We start from the raw sequence: 22,807 nt of genomic DNA, 5'->3' as shown, positions 1-22,807 counted from the left end.
TCTTTGTGTGCAGTGGGTGAAGGAAGCCTGGGATAGCCTAAGTGAAGATCTTATTAAGAATTCATTCCATGCTTGTGGAATATCCGTCCCAATAGGTGACTCACAGGATAGTCAGATACTTTGCATGCAGGATGATGGTGTTGCCTCTGCTACAAGAGCCCAGGTTGAAGACTGTACAAGGCAGCTTCTAGAACCAAATACAGAAACAGAGGATCCATTTGATGAAATAGACATACCGGTAGAAGATGAGGAGGAATTAGAAAACAATGAAGCAGTAATTGATGGAGGTGACACTGATTGTGAGACTGATAGCGAGTTATCTGACGAAGACTAGCTGGTACATTAACAGTGATTTCATTGTATATTAACTCACACGAATGACTGTACAATTTATCATTTCTGTATTTACAATTATTTCAATCAATTTTCCCTATTGCTCTGTGCAATAATATTTCCAATTTGTCTATTGTACCACTTTCTTGGTGCCAAAAGTGGAAAATATATGGTACATCTAAACCTCCTTGAACTAAGTCTCTAGAGTATTGTCTGTGCCCAGTAATTTCACACAATATTGCCCCATGCCTTTCTAAAAAATACCAACATATTCTTGAAATCTCTCGTGGGACATGTCCAACAATAATATCGTCCAGCTTGACTGCTACTGCACATGAATCTTCATCATTGTCAGTCTCTTGTTCACATACCAACACTTCACCTATAACAGGATTCCATATAGTTTTATAAACATGGTGTCCTCTAACAACAAATTCAATGAAACATTCATAAGTGACAGCATCTCCCATCGTTCCACCTTCGTAAATTCTTTTAATGCACGCCTCGTGCACGCCCTCGAGTACATTCGCGCTGTATGGCATAGCTTACCATAAATCACACTGTAGGCGCTGAAGACAATTTGCTGAACACATGGCAAAGTACTTCGAATTTGGCCTTGGATTGAATAGTAGCCGCATATAATAAGTGCTCAAGTACAATAAACGCCGCCCTCGAATAGTAGCCACTTCAATTTTGGAGCTTGGGCTAATAGTAGTCGCGGCGTTTAACCAAGTAAATACGGTACATAAGAGCTTAATTTTCCAGGAATTGCAATGCGTGAGAGTTGAGGTGTCTGCATGGAGTGCCCTTGTTTGTTGGTGATATAAGGTTGCTGCAACATTTGTGAATTGGTGAATATAACGTTGATCATAAGATGCTAGTCCAAGGAACTTCTGAGTGAACTAACATTTGCAGATATTGCCCAGTTGCGAATGGCTGAAACTTTCTCCAGGTGTGGAGACATACCTGTCAATGAAAATACTTGACCTAAGTAAATTACAGAGGACAACCCAATATGACATTTGCTACCACGAAATGTTAAGCCTGCATTAGACATGTGTTGAAACAGAAGTACAAGATTTGCTTTGCATGTTCATTGGCGTTTTCGGAGTGCACAAGAAGATCATCTAAACAGAGATAATAAACGACCAGGATTGGGAACGGTGACGTCACACCAATAGTAGTATACGGGCAATCCGCATAGGTGCAATGACACTTTTAAACATGTTGAAACTACTGAAAGTGAAGGAGTAGTGTCTCAAGTCTCCTCTCGTGATATTTGCTTGAGAAGACGTTAGTCATTCTAGTTCTTTCACACGTTGTATAATTTGAACGGTTTAGTGTGGAGTTGTTTCTGCCATTAGGCCATTTTTGTGGGGGGAGTTTAGGCTTTTAACAAGGTATTTTTGCTTTGGATTTTGTTACTTAAACACATTTTGACCCACATATTTGTATACTCTAAAATTTAAATTCTCTGCTTTGTGAAAAGGTCAAAAAATGTTTTTTTCATTTAAATAAAGGAATCAATGATACCTTGTCTTTGTGGGGGAAGATTAGCTGTAGCATTGTACACATCCTATAGTACTGTATTCAATGATATATTTCCATGTTTGAGAATTTAAAAAATGTGACCCTGTCTGCAAAAAGGGGTCTTATAGCCTTTTCAAATTGTCAAGTTTGACTTATCATAACTCCTCATGTTTTCAACCTATCTCCTTCATATTACACCAAGTCATAGTGCTATGTTAGGGGTATAAGGGGACTACATTTCAGGGTGATACCACATTCACAAATCAAATTACAGGTTGCCAAGCACATGCAATTGAAAAGGCTATAAGACCCCTTTTTGCAGACCGGGTCACAAATAGTTTTTTTATTCATTCAGATATGTATGAACATGGGGTAAGAAAGTTTAGGCTTGCTGCCCATAGAAAGAATGAGGAAAGGAAGAAGAGACAGAAGAAATGTGATGCCATTACAGTGCAGGAGACAAAAGAAGACACTACAGCAAGTGTCAGTGCCTTAACGTGACCAATTTCCTTGTCATTGGCAGCGTTCGCATCGGCAAATATTCAGTCTCTTCCTCAGCTATCAAGGCGTGTCAAAGCATTAATATCTAAGTATTCCACCTGGAACATAACAGAAGGAGATCCCCAGATTATCTGTAAGCTGGTTATTCAGAATGAGAAAGCAACAGCAGTTGCTGTTATTGCCATCATAGTAGTATCCAGTGATTATCATTGGACACTAACATGGAGGACCCAATAAGTGGACACTACAGTTAACCCACTGCTCAGTGGTGTGCCAGAGAGAAGATTCAGTCAGTTGTTGATATGGAGAAGGTTCTAATACTTATTGACTCAGCTGAAGTGAACAACTTTGCTATAGCCAAAATCAAGACACTGTTGTTCTGAACCTACTGTTACATATACAGTTCTTCTGAACCTACTGTTACATATGTGGACATGACAGCATATTGTTTGGTGTTATTTATTTATTTTTTAACTTGCTTGCATTAATATAAAAATAAACTACAGTGAAAGCTGTCTAAGTTGCAGTCACCTTTGGGTCTAAATTTCTTGGTCTTTAGACAGTTGGGTCAGCTAAGAATTTAAAGGTGGCCTGTACAAACAGGTGGCTGCTTAGATAGGTTTCACTACCAGGTCTATATCAAAAAATCAGCAACAAAAATAGCTTCATTGGCTTCTTAATTATTGGACACTGCAAGGGGTTCGTCCTCTGGTCCGACACATGTTGCAGCTTCAGTGTACTGTAGGAAGGACTCCTCAAAGTTGTCTAAGTCTGCCTTCGATTACTTGTTTACAGTAATAATAAATTCCATAATTCTGTAGGTGAGGTAGGTGTATAGGCGAGTCCTTTCTCATTGAGTAATTATCTTAGCAACAAGCTTGCACTCTTGAAAGTATACAATAACATTTGAAAACTATTGTAACAATTCTTGGTCCCTGTCAATATCAGCTGGCACCAGATCTCCATTAACACAGCTGGGTAGACTACTGGACACCAGGTCCCATTAATACATGTGGGTACAGTAGAGCAATGCATACAAGAGGTCTGACACTTTGGAAACTTTGCACACTGATATCCTGATTTCTACTGTGATTTCTTATTTCCAAGTTGATTTGTGCTAACTTAAATTATAGCTTAAGGATATAGTTTAATTATAGTATTGGACCCATCGAATGCTGAAAGAAACAATAGTAACAAAAAACGAAACGTAATCAACTATATAGTCTCACTAGTCTAGTGGGTTTCTTTTCTCCAAGTATGGGTAGGCATGGTAAAAACTGATACAAAGTTTCATATATTATGTAAGACAATATTCGTCGAGTGTTGTGCGTGCGTGCTGTCTTGCTAATTTACTTTTTTCCTTCCTTAACAGTTGGAAATGCTCAGATTGAGTACAGAGGGCTATGCAAAATGAAGCAAAGGAAACAAGTTAGTATGCAATAGCTGTAGCTGTTGCAATGGTTTGCCGATTGCTTACAGGGTATTGTTTGGTGTTTTGGGAGGAAGAAGACTCAGTGACAATTGTTCCTAGAATTTCTGTGGGCAGATATGAGGCAGGAGTGACAACCGAGATAAAAACTAAACAAGGGAAATACACTGGATCATTAGTCAACATTTCTCATATTCCCACACAGGTACCAAGGAACAAATGACACGGCTGGAACAATTATTCTTTGAAGAAAAGTTCCATCCAGTGGAGGATAGGGGAAAATCAATGGTGGATTTGCTGGAAATACCCCTGGAGAAGGAATCAAAGAAACGAAAAACACAAAGCATAAAAATACTATTGTCAAGAATATCCAAAGGGAATGTTTCTAACTTTGCAACAAAATATTTTTTTGCAAAATTCTATGCACACTGCAATAGTACATCAAGATATTTTCCCTTTGAAAATTCTACCAATGAAGCAAACAGATAAAACGTACTTGAAATAAAATTTTTGCTAGAAAACAAGGAGAAACCACAGCCAAAGGCAACTAGGCCACCAAAGCCTTCTAAAGAGAAAACAAACAAAAGCCGAAAGGTACTATTATCAGTGTGACACCACATGGAGGAACCATACACCCAAGTGTTACCACACCTGCTGTGTCATCCACTGTATTACTAGCTGTGTCATCCACTCTGTTAGCAGCTGTGTCATCCACTGTATTACCAGCTTTGTCATCCTCTGTATTACCAGCTGTGTCATCCACTGTATTACCAGCTGTGTCATCTACTCTGTTACCAACTGTGTCATCCACTGTATTACCAGCTGTGTCATCCACTCTGTTACCAACTGTGTCATCCACTCTGTTACCAACTGTGTCATTCACTCTGTTACCAACTGTGTCATCCACTGTATTACCAGCTGTGTCATCCACTCTGTTACCAACTGTGTCATCCACTGTATTACCAGCTGTGTCATCCTCTGTATTACCAACTGTGTCATCCACTGTATTACCAGCTGTGTCATCCACTCTGTTACCAACTGTGTCATTCACTATGTTACCAACTGTGTCATCCACTGTATTACCAGCTGTCATCCACCCTGTTACCAACTGTGTCATCCACTCTGTTACCAATTGTGTCATTTACTGTATTACCAGCTGTGTCATTCACTATGTTACCAGCTGTGTCATCCTCTCTGTTACCAGCTGTGTTATCCACTCTGTTACCAGCTGTGTTATCCACTCTGTTACCAACCGTGTTGTTACCAATTGGTAGTATGGTGGATGATGTAGTTGGTAGCAGGGATGATGGTGTTGTTGGTAGCAGGGTGGATGGTGAAGTTGGTAGCAGGGTGGATGGTGTAGTTGGTAGTAGGGTGGATGGTGTAGTTGGTAGCAGGGTGGATGGTGTAGTTGGTAGCAAGGTGGATGTTGTAGTTGGTAGCAGGGTGGATGATGTAGCTGGTAGTAGGATGGATGGTGTAGTCGGTAGCAGGGTGGATGGTGTAGTCGGTAGCAGGGTGGATGGTGTAGCTGTTACCTCATCCAACTTCCCCTTCAGGACACGAATGTAAAGCAGCTCTTTGCATTATTATCACAGTCTTACTGTTAAGGACAGAATCAGGTAACTTGTTGACCTCGACATCACACCATCTCATGTTTGCATAAACACACCTGAGAAAACAGTGTTAGAGTTGTTACCTACCATTTCAAATGATAAAGCAATGAAAATGAAAGAAGTCTTTATTATGATTGTTTCTAGGATTCAATATTCCAAATTATGTTGCTCAGATATTGTTACATGGCACAAGGATCACAAATATTATGAAGAAATGAGCACTAAGTCTAATGAAAGAAGTCTTTATTATGATTGTTTCTAATATGCAATATTTCAAATTATGTTGCTCAGATATTGTTACATGGCACAAGGATCACAAATATTATGAAGAAATGAGCACTAAGTCTGAAGTGGTATGTACATTATTAGTATGCATGAGTTACATAAATCCTTGTCCAATTTTTCATGGGTTCCTCTTGGTGTTTTGCTGTTGAATGAGAACAAAGGAGATGATTGAAATATTACACCACTTGCAGAAATATGTTCCTAAAGTTCAGTATGTTGACAACATGTTATTCCCAGTGCACAAAGGCCTGTTTCCAAGATTAAGGTAAAGCAGCATCGAATAATACTCGGTGGAGATCAACTGACAGTTGCAAGTACAATGGGTTCTCAGGTTGCAATGATTAATGCTCATTCTCCTAGCCAGAAGATAGAAGGATTAATCCTATAGTGCAAAACTGGCATGCAGAAGTGGTGCTCATTGAGGTAGGTCCGGGTATTGGCTAGTGTGAAGTATTTTTGTGTAATTCAAGTGTGTCTTTTGAGATTCATTAGGTATAATTTTCAGCTTTTGTACTTGCACTGTTAAAAACGAAGTATGTATTACACATGCGAAAGTATGTATTACTTACTTTTAGCGGGTCATACCAATGGTATGTCATGCTGACATACCACAGTTGGAGTGTATAACACACTTTATGAGGGTATGAAATATTTCATTATATATATAGTTGTACTTTTCCAAACTTAAACAAGACACCCATGCATAGCATGATACCACAAGCATGCACGAATGCATGTCCAATAGTTTGCACATGAATATTGATGAGTGGCATATCTTTGACATGTGTGGTATGTAATACATACCCTTAATAGCTGATTGCTTTAATAGAGCATGTACTTTTCCATGCATATACTGAGGCTATATATACCCATGCATGCATACATAATGGATAACACATGCCTGCAAGAGTTACATACCTAGCATACATGGTATGATATACATACCATATGCATGCATGTGTGGATATTAATTTTATAATTGAGGATATGGCATGAATTTTATTATTTTAGAAATCTCAAGTGACTGCAGCTGGGCTCATACATATAACATTATATAGTCACTCACACATGCATCATGCAGCTAATGCATGGGATTGTCTTGAACATGAGCTCATAAATGTCACACTGTCCAGATAGAAGCAACAGAATCCTAGGTACTACAACAACCTCAATACCACTAAGCAAGACAAGGACAGTTGGGAATTTGCTTCCCCAGATGTTACAGTTGGGTGGGTTGCTTTCCCAGTTGACACTAGGTCACCAGGTCCCCATAAACAGCTGGCTATACTGAACTGGATTTCCCACTGACCACAACTAAAGACACAAATATAATCAACCCAGGTGTGTGGTCCCATTGAGTGTCTCGCATTCCCATTCCCATTTGACCATACCTAAAGGTAGAAACATTCGATCACATCCTTACCCATTCATAAAGTGTCCATTATTATATATAGTTCCAATTGCACCACACCTAAAGCAGTACAGTACACCAGTTACAACATATTGTGTATATATTATCACACAAAAAGAATTTCACATGCAAAACAAAATGGCTAACATCACAGAATCATACAAGTAACTATACGTACACAGGCTTACTTGTTATCTGCATACCGACGTTACGTGACACAACAGGAAAGCACTTAAGGGAGTGGTTAAAAAATCAGTTGGTAGTTAGTGAAATATTTCATTGGAAACCCTATCTAGAATCTATAGATGTTCATATGCCATCGAGACTCACAAGTACAAACAGCTTACCAGTCTCATTACGAAAGATACAGCCAAGACAGCACTGGGGCACGTCTTCAAGCTTAAGCGCATCAATTTCAGAGATAATAATTCTTTAATTCGAACTAGTGCCCACTAGTGGTACTTAAAATCAGTCATCCTACTGTCATACCTAATGCACATATGATGTGCACTAATTAGACTGCATCAAACAACCAGTAAGCATCTCTCTGTGATGTGTGGAGTGTGTGTATGGTACTGTGTGTTGTTCTCATAGATAATGACTCGTATATTGTGTAAATAGAGGGCGCAGCTAATGTTAACCTCACATGGCTAGTACGCTTTTTCCGTGTATTGAGCAGAGTATGTTCTGGTAACTTGTGTGTTGACGTAGCAACCTACATATTTGTATGTGTGGACCAAGCAAGTGTGTCCTTTGGTGTAACCCTTGCCCACAGACAACAAAGGTCTGGTGACATACAATACAAAATTTTGGCAATGCAAAACCTTAATTAGATATGTACACTTAGCAATTGTCCCCCTTGGCAATAAAGGTTAATGTTAAAAAGGAGGCTTTTGTTCTGCTTTAACTCCTGCTCACAAGCTATATCATCAACAACGTGCAGGTTTCCTTAGCACTTTTTGCCATGACCCAGATGGTCACACTGCCTCACTATTATGAACACACAAAGCGTAAACAACTGACGTCAGAGACGTTCTGAAATCTGATTGGCATTCCTTGGTCTTAAATGTCACTGCCAAGACTTAGTATTGCATGTCACCAGATCCTTGCGGTCTTGGGGTGAGACTATTATTGTCAATTGCAGAATTCCAAATTTATTTTGTCAAGTGGTCACCACTTTAGGTGATGTAATACAATTACAGAAACTTCAGATGCTTGGGTGCTACAGAGCACCTTGTGGTACCTACACATTAGGGTGCAATAGATGCACCCAATTAATTTGACTAAGTGCTTGTTGGCTGTGAGGTACCATAAATTCCACTGGATCATATATCGTTTGCCCTTAACTGCTAACAATATAAAACTCTTGTACAAAGGCTTTTTGTAAATGTATATAATTAAGGTATTGGTCCAAATCGGCTACATGTGATATAGGGCATATTGACTTTGTGTCCTTATAAGTGTGTTTGTAATGGTTTGTAGCACTTAGTGGCCAGTATGACTTTGAGGTTGCTGTGAAAGAAGAGAAATTTGCAACTGTAAGTTCAAGATGAGCTATGTACATCTTAAATTATGTAAAGTGAATGTACAGTTGCCACGTGAGGACTGAGGAGGGAGAGGTGCATCTAACAGTGGTCATCCAATAGGGGGCACAGTTAAGAAGGTATGTACTCTGTTGCCATTCTGACATCACATGAGTTGATATGACCTCACTACAGGAACCAGATGACAAGATCGAACAACTACAACAACAACTGGAAGGTTGTGGAGGAAAAATGTTAAGTAAGAGTGCCTCTCTATTATTCACTCTTGGTAATATTGACAGTTTAAATTTTAAGCTATTTTGACATATTATTAGGATGAGGGAGCTAGTCAGGTACAACAGATGACGATACAAATAATACAAAGGTACATGATCTTATCATTTCTGTGCTATGCATCATCATTGTGACAATTACGCTTAAGGCCCCCTCAAAATACAACTGTAAATAACTGTGCCAATAACTGTGTCAAGTAAATGCAGTAGGTCCCAAGATTTACTTCATGATGACCACATCATTATTGTGACCATATCTAATAGGGGTCTAGTAATCATGCCACATTATTAATTCCTGGATTTGGTACATTTTATAAGTAATGACCACTCCTATATGATACGTTTATTGTGGCACCAGTTCTGGTGCTATTTGGAAGGCTAATTTTTTTGCAGGTGTTGCTATATACGTATACTGCTTATAAGGGAACAGTCATTTGTGTATTATCTTCATGTGATCTTGTGCACTGTGAGCACCAAGTGGTAAAAGGTTCTAGGTTCTATGTCTTAGTGCTCAAAAACAATTATCGGATATCACTAGTGTAGTGGTCGCTCATTATTATACAGTACATGTATGGTATAATACATCTACTCACTTATGCTATGAGGGGGAGCAAAATTCAACTGTCTATAGCATGCATCAAGAACAGCAGTTACCTGTCACCCCTGATTTCCATGAGCCACAGGTGTTTTGGGGTGATACAGACCCTGTACATATAAAATTGTGACAAAATCCACCAAACTAATTTCTCCTGGGCGGCTGGCAAAGGTTGGTATGTACCAAGTAATACCATCAGGCTGCATCATGGGCTTGACATACAGTATTTCAGCTTTGTGATTGTCACCGCTAAGCTATCTATTGCCATGGGTCACTGCACACACACATGTACAAACACACACACACACACACACACCTGTATACACACTTGGACCTGGCAAAGAAACTTGAACGTACTGCTGAAAACTTGAACTGAATTTGTAAGATAACATATATAACAATAGATACGACTACGCTACAATCAAACTATAGTACAGAAACACATCAATTACAGGATGTATTACATACTTTTCTCCTTGCTTTTCTCGTCACTTCATTACTGTTAAGTGTGCTTTACTTAGAAAATTATTTCAAATGATGCGCATCCAAACTTGGAGGACACTGTTAGGATCTTGTGTCAAGTAAGTGGCTGCAATACTACTGTTGTTACTACCTAGTAGTCTCACGTGGATCTCAAGTGTAGATAAACTGGTCTGACCAGCAAGTCGCTCATTCAACTCCCAGGTCAGGCAGCTAGATCTGCCGTCATCATTTTATGGTAGCCGCTTTATGTGTGCGGTAAGGTATGGTAAGGTATTATGCAGCAGTCCAGTGGTCATAGCAATGAGATATCCTTGTTCTTTACCAGTTAGGCACTGGAGGGTATAACACAGAAGCCCTATAGCCAGAGTCTGTACTACTGAGCCTTCCCCTTGGAGAGTTTACCGGCCTTTGAAAGTACTGGGTTGTAGTGCATGCACATCATGCACTGGGTAGATGTACATACTATGACAATTGACCTATACTAATACAGTATGTGTATTTTGGCATTGTATTATTGTGTGTACTGAAGCTTCATTGTGGAATTTTCCTATCCCAACTGCAGATTGAAGTATTGAAGGACTGCCCTTGCAGATACTCATGATGATGTACAGATGAGCTTCTACCCTACTCTTCAGATGAGCTTCTACCCTACCGAGCTGACATGTAAGAGCCATACGGAACTTCATACAAGGTCACACATAATACTTTTGTATTCAATTAAATTCCAAGTTCCTGAGATTATTACACACATAATACTTTTGTATTCAATTAAATTCCAAGTTCCTGAGATTATTAATGCGTGGTTTCCTGAATCGTTGGCGTACAGAGGATAAGAATAGAAAATATGCATTTGATAGATTTCATGCGTTGCCCGAAACCAATACAGTTGTCCGAAACCAATACAGATCACTACATACAGCCATAATGTTTATCAGTATGTAAATATAACAGTGTTAAGAAGTGGCATTAATCATGATCCATTAGCAGGCTATTCAATTAACAGTGGTTAGAGCTGCTGCACAAGTACTATTGCACATTACAATGCCTTGCTAATAAGGACACCCTTGGTCAGGGCACTTGTTCATATGTGACCTTCTCAGCGAAAACCCGCATTGTTCGCACATCTTCCTTTTTATTTTCTCAGCATTATCTACAGTATTTAATGAGGCCAGACAATTGGGAGAAAAAACTAGGCAATAATGTCTGTCATTGTCCTGAGTGTGTGTCAACCACAATAGCTGATCTACTTTCACAATTGAGTGACTCACACCTATCATGCTTGTAAAATCAGCTAACTGGGTAAGAATAATCACTTATTCAAACTGTCGCTGGCAGTGTACCAGCAGTTCGTGGTAAACTACTGATGATTGTGCACTAGGGGCCTCACCATGAATATTTTGTATAGTTGTAGTTGTCTTTGTACTTTGTAGCAAATTAAAAATGATATGTACAGTATCACCATAACATTATCCGTTTACCAATACAATCAAAGTTTTCTCCATACATCTCCTATTAAGAAGCCATAAAGTGCATGGTCTGTTATGACCCTTTCCTAATGTTGTAATTGTGCCAAACTGCGTGTGTCTGTTCTTTTCCTCATTACAGCCATCACTAATCACCTAATAGACAAAGTATTTCCCTTCAGAAAAAATCCAATTTTTTTTCAGTTTTCTCAGGATCCAGCTCAACTTGTACATACTATGTGAAGCTTGTTAGGCAGAATCGAGTCCAGATCTGCCTTAAATGCATAATAATGGTTTCTAGCTCTTTACCTATTGAAAGTAAATCTGCGAAACTACGAGGACTGAATGTAAAGCACTATTGAGTCCATGAACAGAGCTTCCAAGAGGTAATAGTAAAGTATCTACTGTATGCTTAAATGGTAAAACACCTACCTTATAAATTGTGCAACATTCACTTGATGATCATGTACTATGTTTACAAATAAAATTTAATTACTGAATTCTCACAATCATAATTGGAGCACATCCGTACAATACTTGGTTAATGAATGTAGGAACATGCATATGGTTTGCCACATGGTATGCCAAATACAATTTTTACAACTGCATGACTATATATGTGACCGGATTTGACAAAACCCGGCTTCGACGCACATTTAAAAAAAAGTTTTATTGAATAAATCAGGCCTACATAACGTAATGCAACTATGGTTCAAGTTTGAAAACCGTACAATAATGCATTGCTTCAATACAAGCTGTCACACATTGTGTACAATAATAAAAACTTACTTTCAGGCTTTTCCGCATACGTGAAGTTGACAAATCGTTGACAGCCGCTTCGACAAATTGCCATTCATGACTCCGATGAAAACCGTAATTATGCAGAGCTCAGCAACACGTGAGGTAGAAAGAATGCAATTTTGGGCGAAGTGATGAATGAATCGTTCTATCAAGAAGTGTATGAACACACTACAAGTAAGGGCACTTCACCTTGATGTCCTTAAAGGTTAGGATTATCATGAGTTTATTAATGAAGCCTGTTTTGGACGACGCGCTTTATATAGAAGTTACTTCATTGTGTCTTTCCTGCAACGTGATTGTGAAGTTATATCGCTGTTTTTTTACAGGTGTTTATCTTAATGAGATACAATGGGTGACTACTGTCTATTACAGGAATACAGTGAAAGGTAAATAATACATAAGTGTTACAAGCTATTTTAAGGGAGTACTTGGCTGAGGACACACCAGGTCTCGTGCTTCCTCTGAGTAAAACTCTCTTATTTTGTTGTAGAGGTACCACTGCCGTTCAAGCGAAAGTCCTGGTGGGTCGATCACTGCTGGCAACTGGTATTGTGATGGCTTCCAAGTTTTGTCACTCAGAAGATTGAATTCTTTCTCAACAGTGTCGCTGGAGGTTTTTACAAAAACTGATCCATGATGTTGTGCTGAAAATCTAAAATGATGGAATTTAGTGATGCCCTTCAGTGCCGTCGTCTTGGTATCAAAGAAGCTAGTCCAGTTGTAGAACAATACGGAAGAGGTGCCATCATAACTGCCAACTAGCTGAGGGTGATTGACTGTGGCTGACCGGTACACAACTCCAGCTATCTCCTCCAAGGTGCTTACCTTCATCCTTTTAAACAGTCGTTTGAAAAGGCCGAAGCACCAATCGGGTGAGAATTTTGTGTGACCTACAAGCAAGAATGATATGGTTATTTCCACATGTAGCCCCGTCATCACTCTCCACAGTAAATATGCCATCATATACCGATTCTTGTTCTGGCCGCAACAATTATCAGCATGCAAATGTAGGTGGGTCTCACCAAAACTATGTGTCTCAAGGTAATGGTGAAGCATCGAGATGATAGCATTGGACCCCTTACCAACATTGAATGCCTCGTCAATGAGATAGTTAACCTGGTACGAGACATAATTAATCACTGTTGTTTATAATGCTGGTATGTACTTACTTGTCTAGGTATTGCCTCACAGCAGACACCAAATATGGCGCATTTACGGGGAGTGAGAAAATAAATTGGCCCGGGCTGCATAGGATCACTAGGATAATGGACCTGTTTGGAGAATGGTGAGCATTGTTCATACCTAAAACCAGTACCTGCTGAGCCATATCAAAACTATAGTGTACTGTTGTTGATAGTAGCAATGGCCTGCTGACAGTCCCAAATGGTGGAGGCTGAAAGTTATCTCCAACAGTATAAAATTCCTTTAAATTTGTGTGAGCTTTTTGGCAGATCTCCTTGTAAAATGTCCTTTCTAATGCAACCAATGTCAGGTGGTTTTCAGCTGTTTTTAATGCCTGTTGTGTGTGCAAAGTATACAGTAGGTCACTGTAAGACTAACATTGTGATTTACTCACATTGCTTTTTTCTCTGGTAGGTCTGTTTACAGTCTTCAGGATCATGGTGTTATTCTGTTGGCAGGTCCAGCACAAATTGCTCATTGGCTTACCAACAACAATGAATGGAAGGAATGACCGCCAGTACGCACAAAATGTGGTATATGCCACTACCTGCATTCCAGCTGATCTACATGACTCCTGATAAAACTCCCAGATGGTCTGTGATGTTCAAAATAAACGGGTGAGCAGTTATGTACAGTGGAACCAGCTTTTGGCGGTCACCTGTATAGAAAGACCACCTGTCTAAATTTCAAATCCCAAGAGAGAATTTTATACCCTATCAATCTGTCTAGACAAGCCACCTGCCTATTGCCAAATTTTTTGGTTCAAAGATAACCGTTGCCATGGTTCCACTGTAATTGACATAAATGACATTTGTGTAAACTTTACCCATACCCGTTTGCTGCGACTTGATGGAAGGAGTTTTATATCGTCTCTTTTATACCCTGGAATCCTTCCTGGAAGTAACAAGGCATTTTCCTCAGCATAGTTTTGTAAAAATTTCACCATGTGCTTCTTTGTTGAATATGGGAATGAATGCTTTGGTGCCCGTTTGGTGTTTTTGTGAACATGTGTCTCTAGTCCATTCTTAATGTAGTGCTGCTTAAGGTTTTGGTGTCGATCTTTACCAACTGCATGTAGGAAGAGGAAAGTTTTCCGACAAATTGTCATACCGTGGTGTTTGTATTTCATTGTTACTCTACTCCTTTCTGTTGTATTACTGTGGCGACCATCAATGACTGTTGATGTCAGTAAGACTGCTGACTCGATTTGCCCCAAGAGGACTAAGTCAAGCTCATCGTGAGTTAAAAAGTTTGCTTGTGCACGTGTTTGTATGTACTGCTCAATAGGGAACAAAGTGCTGCAAGGACTGCCATCAGGTTCTACCAAGTCGCACTTACAAGTACGTTCAACATACTTCCTACATTTTGCTACGTCACGTGATTCTGTAATGTTGCTAGGTATGGATGGCTCACGATCGATGGCTACAAGTGATGGAGTTTCTTCATTATGAGGTGGAGTTACCACAGCTGTGGTTTCAGCGAGTACTTCATTCACCACCAATGGCACAAGGCTGTCATCATCTTCAAACAATTCTATTAGTATACACGGACTATTATACACTAATCAGTTTTTCCATTACTTATTTACTTGAATTTTAATTATTTTTTTTGTGTCAATCTTAACTATGTTTTACCTCTGTCGGAGAATGCATTTTCACTGTCATTGTACACTGCTTCATTGTATGAAGGTGGCATCTGTTTAAGTCTCTCCACCTTTTCATCGGAATTGCTTTCATCACCTAGGAAAATTACAATAATTTACACCTCTCTCTAGTGTTTCCACTTTACTTTCTGTTTCATCATTATCCGTCACTTCGTCATTTCCGGTGAAATATTCAGCAATAAGCGCCTCCATTTCATTGCTGTCACTGTTCTCTGAGGAAACCTATTCTTCGCTGGTGAGTGTGTGAAGAATAGAAGCGATGCTTCTAGCAGCCCTGGCCTATCTTCCCGCCAAGAAGACAAACCGATCGATTTGTTCACCATCCGTGTTCTTCCGTGTAAGGTACAGCTTATTCTGTTATAACTCGCTCTATGTATGCTTAAATAAGTTGAAACTTCAGAGCAAGATGCGTTTAATAAGTATCAATGCATTGGTGTATTAAAAGGAGTTTTTTAAAATTGCGATATTTTTGTTTTGCTTTTTATGCAAAATATTAGTTTGTGCGTCGAAGCCGGGTTTTGTCAAATCCGGTCACATATACAGTCAAGAGTTCATAAGGAGAGTATCCTACTCTCATATACCCCTGTAGAAAGGCGTATCGTGAAGTTATGACGTAACACTTCTGAGTTCGCCCGTTTTTCTTTGTATAATTAATGATGTCATTAGTTGAACATGGTATCGATTGAATGCGTGCCTACCAACGTCGCTAGCAACCAAATTAACTCCAGCTCTAAGCGTTTCTCACCCAACTATAATCGTTCCTTCATGGGTTAAGACCGCTTCGTAGGCATTTCTTACTAGGCCATTCGCGAATACGGCTATCCTGAGCGTCGCAAGTGTGAAACGGTGCTAACTATTCTTGCACTTTTATGGCTTCCTGTACTTCACAAACCACAACATCTTGTCATTACGTCATAACTTCACGATATGCCTTCTACAGGGGTATATGAGAGTAGGATACTCTCCTTAGTATATATATTATGAACTCTTGATACAGTACATACAACCAGGAAAAGTATTATACTGTGTTCACACCAGCACGCATCTCGAGCCCAGCCTGGTACGGTACGGTTCGGTACGGAAAGTGCATCCATTCACACGTAACCTATTTGCGTACATCCACAGAAGTATAGGAATCACGTGTGGTCACGTGTTTGATGTTTATCTTGCAGCGGCAGCGCGTAATGGACCTAAGCGTGCAGTTGTTTCAGTTTCTCTGTGTGGAATCGACACGAAGAGCGAGGCTCAGAGCTAGGCGGGCCAAGAAGAGATTGCAGATCGCTAAAAGATCTTTAGAGAATTTTCGAAGGCAACAAGTGGCAAAACGAAGGATATTGATGGCCATCTCCCTCCTAGTTGCACAATTGCTGACACCAATAGAAAGACTATGCTGGACTGTGACCAGGTGACTAACTGCTAGCTATTATGTGTTGTTATGATTTTTACAGTCATTGCGTAGGTGTATGCTTGTCTTGATAACTGTTAATTGTAGGTCTGACACGTGGTGGAAGAACATTGTGTTAAGAACATTCACTCACCAGGATTGGTTGGAGAACTTCCGTATGAGTAAGGAGACTTTCTTGTACATTTGCAGGAGATTATCTGGAGTGTTAATCAGACAAGACACAGTTATGCGGCGTTCCATCTCTGTGCAACAAAGAGTTGCTATAACATTGTGGTGTTTAGCTACTCCAGCTGAATACCGCACTATCAGTCATCTCTTTGGAGTTGCACGATCGTCAGTATGTGAGATAGTGCATGAAACTTGCAACGCAATCGTAGATGTGCTACTCAAGGAATATATAAAGTTTCCGACTGGTAGGGACTTGGATCAAACAGTGAACTTGTTTAAAAGCAAGTGGGGTGTACCTCAATGCTTCGGTGCTGTAGATGGTTGCCATGTACCTATATCGGTACCATGTGAAAATCATACCGAGTATTATAATAGGAAGGGGTGGTACTCTATGCTCATTCAAGGTTTGGCTGACGCCAATTACTGCTTCCTGGACATATGCGTGGGATGGCCAGGCAGTGTCCATGATGCACGGGTGTTCTCTCACTCTAATTTGTATTCAAAAATTACAAGAGGACAATTGTTACCGGATAAACCAGAACTCATTTCTGGCATCAGCGTTCCACTGTTTATGATAGGGGATTCAGCATATCCTTTACAGTCATGGCTTTTGAAGCCCTTCCAACATAACAGTGATTTAACTACCCAGCAACGTACTTTCAATTATCGAATTAGTAGAGCTAGAATTGTGGTTGAGAATACATTTGGCAGGTTGAAGGCTCGGTGGCGAAGATTGATGAAAAGGAATGACATGTTTGTACACAACATTCCACAGGTTATTGCTGCTGCTTGTGTTCTACACAACATTTGTGAGCAGCACAATCAACATTTCAATGATGCTTGGTTACAAGCTGAAGATACTCACGATCAACCAGCCACTACAATGTATAGAGATACGTCAAGTAGCAACAGTAGCAGATCAAGGCAAATCAGGAATGCTTTGGTCAGTTACTTTCAAACACATTAAGCAAGTATGTACTATGCAAGTATGTACTATGCATGCATGCATATAATAGACTACACGTATTAAAAACTTTACAAGATTAACTTTTCTTACTTGTATTTGATTATTATAATAACATTGGTACATTGAATGATGCGAAAAGTGTATACAACTATACAATTATGTTTCAGTAATCACATGAGATGTACCTTAGGGCTCTACAACCCATCTTGTGTGGCATCAGGATCATATGGGTCCGGATAAGGATAGGATGGGTATGGCAATTGAAATGAACTGGGATGTGGATTGACGTTACCTCTTGTAAGTACGTTCATCATTTGTAATTGGAAGTTTTGCTCATCCCTCCTCATTTGGGCCTCCAGTTCCATCTGACGTTCTTCCATTTTTGCTCTTTTGTTTTCTAGCTCCATCATCATCTTGTCTGATTTCTCCTGCATAGATATAAACTTGTCAAGCAAATCTCCTGTGACATCATACTTGGATTTCTTGCGCTTTCTTGTGTTGTTGACAGCTTCCTTTTCTGGTGGTGTTGTACTGTTGCCTGCAGGAGTCTCAGACGTTTCACTACTAGCAGATGGTACCAGTGTTATAGGGTCGGTTGTGTCACTCACTGCTTGTGACTCATCATTATCATTAAACTGCGTAGAATCATAGCTCGATGACTGATCAAAAGTGTCTGGAATAGTGTCTGGAATAGTGTCGTCCATTCTTGCAATCGGGTCATTCAGAGATGAATCTACAACCACTGGAGGTTGAGTAGCTGGCTTGTGACCAATTACTCCATCTATGGCATCAAAGTAATCCCACTCTGGGTATCTGCCTTGTCCAGTTTCCTTTCTTTTATCCTTTACTTTTTTATATTCACCTCTTAGCTTCTTCATTTTGTCCCTACATTGATCCATAGATCTAGTATAACCTGCATCTGCTAACTCATTGGCAATCTTTGTGTACACATCTCTATTTCTTCGACATCCCTCTAGCTGCTCTTGTATACTGGCATCACCCCATATGCTAATAAGTTTAAGTGTCTCTTCTTTGCTCCAGAACGTAGCCATAGCTGATTTTAGCTGTTACCATACGTAGCTATTAACGATCGGCTATTAACACACCACTTAACGACTGGTCACCACGTGTTGCACCACTAAGATTTCGATTTAGAGAGCACTTTAAATTGTGGGATGGTCCGAGTTGCCGACCCAAATTGTGTTCAGACGAGTGGCAACTGTGCGAACCGAACCGTACCAGTGCGAGCAGCCTCGTAATTTTGGCACGACTAGCTTGGTTCGGTGCGGGACGGTTGGTATGTGTTCACACGCGATACTTTTGCTGGACCGAACTGTACCGTACCGAGCAGTACCGAGCTTGCGAGCTGGTGTGAATGGAGTATTAGGCTTTTCATCCCTTATAATTTACATGGCAGGACTCCTCAGCTGGTGCCATGGTAGGTATGACAAACAAATAACAATAATATCATCTTCACTGCACAATAAAATTAGAGGTATTCTACTCTGGTTGTGTTCAGAAGCCCATTATTTGATACAAGGCCGGTTCAGCACATGGCCCACCCAATAATTTCTGCCCTTACAATATCTTACTAAGCTGAGCAATACATAGCTAGCAGCTTTAGTCCTATGCACCATATGCACCAATTGTACCTTGTATATGTACTCTTATAATTTTAATGAATATTTATCCCCCCCCCCCCCCCCCCCAAACCCAATCATTCCTACACATATATTAAGTCTCACCATAACGAGTTGTGGATTTTCTCAATTAATTGTTATGTATATCAATACTGTTGTTTAACCTATGTAACATTTGCCATATGAAGTACAAGTACTGAATAATTATTATAGTTACAGATTCTTAAATTTATTAAATAATACAACGCAATATTGTGTATGCATGTGTATGCAATGTCCCTGTAAGTTTACCATGTATTCAAGTGTGTGTATTGTAACAGTATGTGTGATGTAAATATACAAGTAACACATCTACGTACAACAGTTCAAATACAGTTACAAGTGTGAAATGACAACAGAATCAACACAAAATGTTGCTATTCGGTCAACAGCTAGTCTCGCATAGCCACACCCTTTTTATTATTTTGTGTGGGAGGGTTCTTCCCGACCCAATCCAAAAGAAGAAAAAGTGGTCTGGCTACGCGAGACTAGTCAACAGCATCACTCGGTCGGAAAATGGCCGATGGCCGACCGTTATATTGTACTCTGGTTATGGTCCATCTAACAATGAATGAACCATTTAAAATAACTAGAATAACGTTTAATATTTTAAAATAACGTTTAAAATAGACAACTATAATTGTTACATTCATTATTTGTTAGCAATTCTCTGTAACAACCTTACAAATGCTTCAAAAAATCGACTTCATCATTGGCAATCTCAAATGTAGAATTGCCAGTGGTAAAATTAATGGAATATTTCAAAGGTTTGGCTATCCTCAAATCAATACAGGTAAATAACCCAAAGACAATAACTTCTTTAACAATTTTGTCAGAACATAAGGCTGTTAATGCACAGTCTGTGCCAGCTTTGATCATGTCTGCATAAGTCTGATATAAGCCTTTTTCAAACTTAATACTATCGTTCTTAAATTCAACAACTCCAGAGTACACATCACACTCTACAACACTTACAATTCCAGAAGATAGCTTCATGTGGAAATCTTTTGGAAACACCTCAAGTCAAGAATAGTGCTACCAAACTTTGAGAATTGATTTCTGATGCTATGTTCCCAGACTTCATAACCATGCCTATTCAAGCAAGGCATCATTTTCTGAGTAAACCATTTGCTTATTTGCTTTTCTTCATCAACACTAAACTTTGATAGACTATTTAAATCTTTGATCTTCTGTGCGTCAGTAGAATCACTGTTTAAAATAGATTCTATGAATGAAATACATGAAACGTGCATTTTGCCAGGTACAATAGCCATGAACTGTACCTGAGAATACCAAGCATGAGATTGCTTCTCATCATTCTCAGGTACCAAATGCTTCTCTTCCAATCTATGTAATTTCCCCAACGAGTGCTTGATCTATTGCATCCACTCCCAAAATTTGACCTGTGGATACGTTTTGATCGCTGATATCCACAAAATCTGCAGATGTTACTTGGCTGGCACCTTTAATGTTACTGTGTTTGAGAACATAAACGGTGTGTCCCTTTCTGTATACTATGAAGTATATCTCCCTTCCATCCTGGATTGAGAACGGCTGCATTTTAGGGTCTCTTCCTGACAACATTTCAAATCGCATTTGTGGACGTATATGACAAAAAGAATATTGTAGCAAATATGTTCTTGGAGATTACTGCGCTGACGTCATGTCGAGAGATCCGCAGCGTACACCTTGTGCCCGAATCTTTGAATCTGGTGGTCTGTGAATACAATAGGAGTTATACAACCAACCATTACCTTTTAATGCATGCTATGATCCCATGAACACCTTCCCATCAGTTCACATTATTTAGGTCGGCGAGTATCTAACCAGGAGTATCTACAGTGTAATACTATGGATCCTAATACGTTTACTATAAAAATAATGAGTCCAGGGTCTAGGATCTGATTAACCGTTGTCAGCTGATCTAATTAATTTGAAATGGAACGATCTTGATTGGAGCCCCTCTAATAATAGTACAGTGGAACTCCTCTAAGATGGACACCATCGGGGAATGTATTTTGTCAGAGTCATTGCTGAGAATTCCACCTATTCTTGATGATCATCCGAATCAGGATTTGAGTACGCTCAAAGACTTGGTTCATTACGATGTCCTGTCACTGCTGTTATTTTGTAAATTGAAACCCCTGCTTTCTGAAGTTTATTAACTGTTGTTTTTCTAATACTGTAATTTGTAAAGTTTAAGGGATATAAGCTACCTTGCATAGCGATGTACTTTCATGTAAGTGTCAATTGTGTGGATACTAGGGTTCCACCGATACAGAAAAATACTTACCGATCCGATACCTAGCAGTAAATTTTCAGCAATACAGATACCAATACCAACAATTGCCATACAATTTACACACCTCTCAAGTTAGCTATGTGTGACTGCTCTATTAGAATATTTTAATTGTGCAATGACTGTTCTATTAGAGTATTTTGATCTTTTTCATGCAAACATAGTAAGAGCAGTTGCTGAATGTTTAACAAAGCAATTCCTGCACCTTTTATGCTAGAGTAATGCTCAGCACTATTTCCAGTCTGTAGTATCTTAAGTTTTGCTAGCAAACCATTTGATACCAAAAAGCCCACTATCGGTTCCGATTTGATACTGATCTGATTATCGGTAGAACACTAGTGGATACCAACAGGTTGAGTTGTTGTGACTAAAGGTGTAAGGTAAAGAGAGCCACTATTCTTTTAACTCATCAGGACATTTTAATATCAACATTTCCAGTAACTTAACTGGACATCAATCATGACTCTGGTAGTACAATCACTGTGGTAGTCATTGCCCAAGTCCACCATGTCTGGTCTTAGTAATCCCTTCTGCCCATTCTACATAAACAGTTCTACCTGACGTATCTCTTACAAATTTCAGATCTTCTATCCTTTTTTGATGGTGTTCTTGGCAGCCTCTAGTACCAGATTGTTGGCTTATGGTGAAGAATATTGAGAAGTTTAGACTGGTAGAATTTATGCACCCCTTTTCCGCTTTTCAGTAGATCTGACCAGTTTTTACACTTTCCCATATCCTTCTCTCATAGCGATAATATAGCTTTTCCATTCAATACTCTCCTGCATCCTTTAAATGTCTTGTCCTTAATAAGGCTGTATTTGCCTTTCTCCATCAGCCTACACTGTTTTTGCACATCAGTATAGTCACATGTGTCCAGGGTATATTATGTAATTTTATTTGTATGTGTTTTTGACATCTTAATGGTGGTTTACTTTCTCCAATAATTGAAAACACTTATATAAAATGATTCATGATCATGACAGATTTTTTGTAACATGTTCTGATTCCCATAAAGTTTTATGTTACTTGCATGCAGCACTATTGTTTAACCATATTTTATACTTTGCTATGTAATATAGTACATCCTTAAAAATTCACATATAGGTTGTTAATGCAGTGTATTTTGTACACATTTGCCTGTACGTGTGCCACCCTCAGCAACCTTGTTACACCAAAAGTTT

At 39.3% G+C, this 22,807-nt stretch overlaps 2 protein-coding genes and 1 long non-coding RNA gene across 7 annotated transcripts; 2 read left to right on the top strand and 1 right to left on the bottom strand.

The window, feature by feature from the left end:
• The first annotated feature begins 12,355 nt into the window (after positions 1-12,355).
• Positions 12,356-15,068, top strand: LOC136244589 (uncharacterized). 5 transcript variants are annotated; one of them, XR_010695453.1, is made up of 10 exons: positions 12,356-12,437; positions 12,590-12,649; positions 12,754-12,809; positions 12,866-13,135; positions 13,191-13,382; positions 13,441-13,548; positions 13,904-14,062; positions 14,524-14,682; positions 14,733-14,785; positions 14,844-15,068. It is a non-coding gene; the product is annotated as an uncharacterized lncRNA (long non-coding RNA). The 5 variants fall into 5 exon arrangements; XR_010695454.1 differs by having other exon boundaries at positions 13,860-14,062; positions 14,635-14,682; XR_010695450.1 differs by having other exon boundaries at positions 13,860-14,062.
• Positions 15,069-16,132: 1,064 nt separating this feature from the next.
• LOC136244752 (uncharacterized) lies at positions 16,133-17,821 on the top strand. The gene is made up of 2 exons (XM_066036311.1): positions 16,133-16,513; positions 16,601-17,821. The coding sequence occupies exons 1-2, from the start codon at positions 16,266-16,268 to the stop codon at positions 17,646-17,648; spliced, it is 1,296 nt and encodes a 431-aa protein (XP_065892383.1). The 5' UTR covers positions 16,133-16,265; the 3' UTR covers positions 17,649-17,821.
• On the bottom strand, positions 17,067-19,005 carry LOC136244753 (uncharacterized). Its single transcript, XM_066036312.1, has one exon. It carries the CDS (start codon positions 18,698-18,700, stop codon positions 17,843-17,845), a length of 858 nt encoding a protein of 285 aa, XP_065892384.1. The 5' UTR covers positions 18,701-19,005; the 3' UTR covers positions 17,067-17,842.
• Positions 19,006-22,807: the final 3,802 nt, after the last annotated feature.

The sequence above is a fragment of the Dysidea avara genome, chromosome 14, assembly GCF_963678975.1.
Source record: "Dysidea avara chromosome 14, odDysAvar1.4, whole genome shotgun sequence".
Taxonomy (NCBI): Eukaryota; Metazoa; Porifera; class Demospongiae; order Dictyoceratida; family Dysideidae; genus Dysidea; species Dysidea avara.
The sequence above is the reverse complement of the archived record's forward strand: the minus strand, read 5'-3'. Positions and strand labels throughout refer to the sequence as shown.

Excerpts from the sequence above, each read along its gene's own strand:
- LOC136244753 (XM_066036312.1), bottom strand. The coding sequence starts at position 18,700 with ATGGCTACGTTCTGGAGCAAAGAAGAGACACTTAAACTTATTAGCATA.
- LOC136244752 (XM_066036311.1), top strand. The coding sequence starts at position 16,266 with ATGTTTATCTTGCAGCGGCAGCGCGTAATGGACCTAAGCGTGCAGTTG. Across the intron at positions 16,514-16,600 it reads CTATGCTGGACTGTGACCAG|GTCTGACACGTGGTGGAAGA; the intron begins GTGACTAACTGC and ends TGTTAATTGTAG.